General features: G+C 67.4%; 1 protein-coding gene across 1 annotated transcript in view; it reads right to left on the reverse strand.

The window, feature by feature from the left end:
* Positions 1 to 4,453: 4,453 nt before the first annotated feature.
* Positions 4,454 to 6,134, reverse strand: part of WNT1 (Wnt family member 1) — a 1,979-nt gene continuing 298 nt past the window's right edge. The window contains exons 2-4 of the mRNA XM_027703563.1: positions 5,754 to 6,007; positions 5,301 to 5,566; positions 4,454 to 4,985 (exon numbers count right to left, since the gene is read on the reverse strand). Of these exons, the coding sequence (XP_027559364.1) occupies positions 4,497 to 4,985; positions 5,301 to 5,566; positions 5,754 to 6,007 (1,009 nt within the window). The 3' untranslated portion in view covers positions 4,454 to 4,496. The remainder of the gene's footprint in view (positions 4,986 to 5,300; positions 5,567 to 5,753; positions 6,008 to 6,134) is intronic.

Raw genomic sequence — 6,134 nt, forward strand, 5'->3', positions numbered from 1 at the left:
CGGCAGGGCACGTCTTGGTATGACCTGGCAAGGCTCAGCACATCTTGGCACAGCCTGGTGTAGCCTGGCACGGGTTGGCACAGCTTGGCATGGCTCACCGTGGCACAACAGCCTGGCATGGCTCAGCACAGCTCAGCAAAGCCCTGAAGAGCCCAGAAGAGCTCGGCCCAGCCTGCCTGGCACAGCACATCACTGCTTGGCACACCTTGGCACAGCCTGATGTAGCCTGCCATGGCTCGGCTTGGCACAACACAGCCCCGGCACGGCTTGGCAAAGCCCTTAACAGCCCAGCACAGCTCGTTGCAGCCTGGCACGGGCTGGCATAGCCTGGCACAGCTCGGCACAGCACGCCACGGCTCGGCTCGGCGCCCTGCCCGGCGTGGCGCGGGGTGTCCCAGACGCGGGGGCAGCGGCGCGGCCCCTCCCGTGGGATCAGCTCCTGCCCAAACCCGCTCCCCGCCGGGAAAATCACCTTCTAATTCGGGCTGCGCCGGCGCCAGCACCGCCCCCCCGGTACCCCCCCGGGGCACCCGCCGCCCCCCAGACCCGCCGCAGCCCCGGCGGCTCCGCGGGGGGCTCGGCCCGTGGGGTGCCCGCGCGTGGCACCGGAGGGGTTCCCCCCCGGTACCGGTGCCCCCGGACCGGGGCGCGGTGTCGCCCGCGGCCGCCAGATGTCGCCGCGCAGCCGGTGACCGACAGCCCCGGGGGGCACCGGGGGGGCACCGGGTCCTGCCTCGGGACCGTCGCCGGTGTCCCCAGGGAACCGTGAGCCGCGCGTGTCACCGGTGCCGCTGCTGCCCGAGAGTCACGACAGCGCCGTGTGTCACCGGTGACAGTGGTGTCCCCAGAGAGCCGCGACCCTCGTGTGTCACCAGGGCTGGCGGTGTCACCCGGGGACTGGTATCCCCAGACAGTCGTGACCCGCGTGTGTCACCGGTGCTGGCGTTGTCCCCAGAGGGCTGTGGTCACGTATGTGCCGGTGCTGGCTGTGTTCCCAAGGAACTGTGACCCACGCGTGTCTGGGCGCTGGTGGTGTCTGAGAGCCGTGACCCTCGCGTGCCACTGGTGTCCTGAGATCTGTGCCCACGTACGTGCCAGCGCCGTTGGTGCCCCTGCAGAGCCCTGACCCACGTGTGCGGCTGGCACTGGCCGTGCCACAACGCACGGGTGCCCTCAGCACTGCCCGTGTCCCCACGGCGCGGTGTCGCCTGGCCAGCCGCGGTGCCACCCCCGCCGCGTCCCTGCCCGTCCCCGTCCCACCATCCCCGCCGCGTCCCTGCCCGTCCCCGTCCCACCATCCCCACCGCGTCCCCGCATCCTGCCCGCGGTGCCGGCTCTCCCAGGCCGCGCGAGGAGCCGGTGGGAAGGGTCCGGTGAATGCGGCATTGTTGCGCGGGGTTGGAGTCACAGATAATTACCTCAATTAGTTACAATGGCAGAGTAATAAATACAGGCTTAGCGGCTCCTTCCCCACTGCGGCTTCTCAGATTAATCCAGCCCGGGCGAGCGGAGCTGAAAGGATTGATGGACAATTCATTAAACCCGCCGAATGCCGCACAAGGCACCCGTGAAGGCCGGCGTTAGCCCCCGGCGGCTCCGCTTTGTCCCTAATTGTTCGTCTCGGGCATTGGTCACCTATCAGGGAGTGGGTGACGGCGACGGTCCCCCCGGGGCTGGCATGCCCGGGGATTAGAGGCCAGCGCTGCCACCGTTGCTGGGCGCGTTGGCCCCGCGCCGGAGGAATGCGGCGGATGGGAGGGGGCGGCCGGACAAGCCGGGAGCGGGCGGGACGTGGGTCCGCGCCGACCGGAGGCGAGGGGAGCCGGGACGGGGCTGTGCCGCTGGCCGTGGGGACAGGACGGGATGGGGACGGTCCCGCAGGTGGGATGGGGCCACCGGACAGTCAGTGCGGGAGGGCACAGCTCTGCCTGTCCTGCAGCTCTGGGCACTGCCCCATCCCTCTGCCCTGCACCTCTGGGCACCGTCCTGACCTTTTGTCCTGAACTTCTGGGAAGGACACCATCCCTCTGTCCTGCACCCCTGGGCATGGCTCTGTCCCTCTGTCCTGCACCTCCGTGTGTCATCCTGTCCCTCTGACCTGAAACTTTGGTCACCATCCCTGTCCATCTGTCCGGCATTTCTGGGCATGACACCATCTCTCTGCCCTGCACTTCTGGGACCATCTCTGTCCCTCTGTCCTGCAGCCCTGGGCACTGTCCTATCCCTCTGTCCTGCACCTCTGGGCACTGTCCCTTTGTCCCACGCCCCCAGGCAGAGCCCCCCTGCACCCCACCCCTGCCGGGGGGGTGTCCCACCCCTCATCAGGCCCAGCTTGTGGCCACCATCCAGCTGTTACCCGGCTTCCCAGATGTGACGGGCTGGCACCGGGTGGGACCGCCCTGTCCCTGTCCCTGTCCCTGCACCGGCCCACAGCAGCTATTTCCAGCACCCAGGAATATTTGTCCAAGCCGGGGAGGTCTGTGCCCTGTGCCCGGGGTGCCCCTGCCTGCCCGGGGGTCGCGGCTGCCCGAGGTGCCCGGCGGTCACCGACACGCAGGAAAAGCTGAGTAACAGAGGTGACTTATAAGAATGTCATTATCTATATTCCTGACTCCTACCGCAGGAAAACAGGCTATTTTCATGCCGGAGCAGGAGCAGAATTTAGCAGGCAGATAACCCGGCAGGCGGGAGATGCTCGGAGGGTTATTTCGGGCTGTGTTCCTTTCCAGGCGTTTTCCTCGCATTTGGGTATTTTATTCCCCACGCTGGGCTGTGTTTTGACCTTGGCGGGGGCCCCCGGGGTGTTTTTCCCCCCCCTCCTCTGCGTCTAAACATCAACTTTTCCACTATCGGCTCCGCGGGATATTTCGGGTGGTGGCAGCGTCATCCCGCAGCCTTTGATGCGGTGGAGCCCCGGGGGCCCCCGCGAGGTTCCCGGCTCCGGGAGGGCAGCCCGGGCTGCGGGGACCTGCCCGGGGCAGGTGGGCACCGGGCTGGGGGTCCCCCGGACACGCAGGTTGTGAGGTGCCCGAGATGTGACGTCACGGGGAGGGGGGGGGGGATGTGGACCCCGTGCCAAGTCCGGGGGTGCCTGTCCCAGGGGATACCCACCCTGGTGGGAAACCCATCCCGGTGGGATACCTGTCCCAGAGCGATGCCCTCCCCAAGGAAGCCCATCCTGGGGCTATGCCCACCCTTTGTGGGATGCTTAGCCCAGGGGAAAACACACCCCAGGGTGGGGTGATGCACACCCCGGTGGGATACTCGTCCCAAGGGGGTGCCTGTCCCGGTGGGATTCCCAATTCCAGTGGGATGACTGTCCCAAGGGGATGACTGTCCCAAGGGGATGCTCATCCTGCTGCAATGCCTGTCCCAGTGGGATGCCCGTCTCGGAGGGAAGTCTATCCCGAAGGGATGCCCATCCCAGGGGGATACTCGTGCCAGCAGGACACCTGCCAGCCACAGAACTACACCCCACCTTTGCCACAGCCTTTCTCTGGCTGTGGCCAGACCCCACACACGGATACGGGGCTGTGTGTGGGGCCAGTGGCCATCCCCGACCCCTCTGGCCCCCGCCCCGGTAACCCCAGTGCCCTCCCCGGCCCCCCTCCTCCCCCGGAGCCGAGGGGAGCCGTCAGCCCCGGCCGGGAGCGGTGATGGACGATGCTCATTCCCTGTCTGCCGTCTTGTACCTCCCGGGGCCGCTCCCAACGCCCGGCCCCGGCGGCACCAGCCCCGCCGCCCCGGCGAATTCCAGCGCCGGGGATGCCGCAGCCCAGGTGCCATGGTGATGGGCGCCCCGGCCCTGCCGAGGGACCGGCCGGGATGGCTGGGCTGGAGACGGGCACAGCGGGAGAAAGAAGGGGGTCTGAGGGGAGGGGATGGCGGAGAGGGGAGGGAAGGAGGAGAAGGACGGACAGACAGCAGCTGGAGGGGCTGATGGGCACGGAATCGGGAGGTGAGGAGAGGGAGAGGTGATGGATGGACAGATGGACGTGGGCAGCAGACCCCACAGTGTGGGGGACATTGGTGTCCCCCCTCCCAGGCTTGTACCCTCCCTTCCTCAGCCCCCCCAGACACGGATCAGGTCAGGACTGATAAAAATATATCCTTTATTCTTCTCTAAAGGCTATCAGAGACACCTGTAACAAAGCATCATTATTATTAATTATTATTAATTATTATTTTCTTTAATTATAAAAAACAGGGCCTGGGGCCAGCGAAGCGGGGAGGGGGCGACGGCATCAAACCGCCCGCAATAAATATTTTATTTACAGCGAGAAGGGGACCCCGTGGAGCCCGGGGGGGTGGCCGGGAAGGTGCGTGGCACCCAGCCCACCCCTGGCAGGACGGGGGGTCCCCGGGGGGCACATCCATACCCCCACCCACGGGCGCCTCCAATCCAGCCGGGCACCCGTCATGGGGGGCGTGTTGGCGCAGACCCCCTCCGGGGCTGGGCAGGGTGGTCCCGGGAGGGTCGGGCGGGGCGGGGGGGATCACAGACACTCGTGCAGCACCTGGGTGTTGGTGCAGTTGAGGCAGCTGACGTGGCAGCACCAGTGGAAGGTGCAGTTGCAGCGCTCGGTGACGCGCTGGGTGCGCGTGCGGTACCCGCGCCCGCAGCACAGCAGCTCGCACCCGTCCAGCCCCGGCGAGGAGCTGTTGCAGAACCTCCCCGCCGTGCCCGCCGTGCCCGTCTTCCCGCTGTAGGTGCAGAAGTTGGGCGACTTCTCGAAGTAGACGAGGTCGTGGGGCGAGGGCGGCTTGTGGGCCGGGTTCTCGGGCTCCAGGTGGTGCAGCTCCACCCGCGACGCCCGGTTGCTGCCCTTGTTGCCGTAGATGACGCGGGAGGCGCCGTCGAAGCGATCCTTCAGGACGTCGCCCACGGCGCGGAAGGTGGGCAGCCGCATCCAGCAGGTGCGGACGGTGCAGGAGCCCGACATGCCGTGGCACTTGCACTCCTGGCGCATCTCCGAGAAGACCGTCTGGAAGGGAAGAGGGGGGGGTTCAGGGGTGCTGGGAGCAGCCTGGAACCCCCCCCACCCACCCCGGGGATCGTGGAGCTCCCGCACCCCATTTCCCCACAGCGTCACATCGTGCTCAGCCTCCCAAAGCCAAGTGGGAGACTCTTCTCTGACAGTTCCCAACCCGCACGTGGGGACAGGTTGGGCGGCTTGGTGGCCGTGCCCATCCCAGTGCCCACACCACTGCTGCCTGCAGCCCCCAGGGCACGCCCTCACCATGCCCCTGCTGCCCTCACCATGCCCCTGCTGCCCTCACCATGCCCCTAGTGCCCTCACCATGCGCCCGGCCTCGTTGTTGTGCAGGTTCATGAGGAATCGCAGGTCTCGGCCCTTCTCGCTGGAGTCCACGAACTCCCTCCCGAAGAGGCGCCCGAAGTCGATGTTGTCGCTGCAGCCCCCCCAGTGCCAGTCGGGCCCCCCAGGGCCACGGCGCCGGTAGTCGCAGGTGCAGGACTCGATGGAGCCCTCGGAGCACGACCGGGCCACCGAGTGCGTCACGCCGGCGCTGGTGATGGCGAAGATGAACGCCGTCTCCCTGCAGCCTGTGGAGGGGAGCGAGGCCTCAGGGTGCTGCCAGGGTGGGGAGGGGGCACCCAGCAGCACCCCCGACCCTCCACCATGACGGGCTGGTGACGGCCCGCAGCAAACCAGGGGCGCTTTGCCGAGCATCCCGGCTCGGGGGTGCACGGAGGGATTTGGGGGACCCCCGTGCTGCCCCCGCAGCCTCACCCCGGTTGACGATTTTGCCGAAGATGTTGGGGCCCTGTGAGGTGGGGCAGTTCCAGCGGCGGTTGCGGAACTGCCACTTGCACTCCTTGATGGCCGTCTGGAGGCCGGAGCTGACGCTGTGCAGGATGCCGGGGTTCTGCCGGATCAGCTTGCGCTGCTTGCGGCTCAGCAGCTGCAGGCTGGGGTCCAGCACCAGCTGCACGTTCTTGGAGTCCGTCAGCAGGTTGGTGGACGAGGCCACGTTGATGATGCCCCTGTGGGCACAGGTGGGGACGGTGACCACCAGCAGGGGGGTCCCCGGCATCTCCCTCCTCACCTCAACCTCCCCCGGGGACTCCTCGATACTGCTGGAGCATCCTCCTCCCCGGGTATCCCCCGCGG

Source organism: Neopelma chrysocephalum, unplaced genomic scaffold (assembly GCF_003984885.1).
Source record: "Neopelma chrysocephalum unplaced genomic scaffold, ASM398488v2 Primary Assembly neopelma1_242, whole genome shotgun sequence".
NCBI lineage: Eukaryota > Metazoa > Chordata > Aves > Passeriformes > Pipridae > Neopelma > Neopelma chrysocephalum.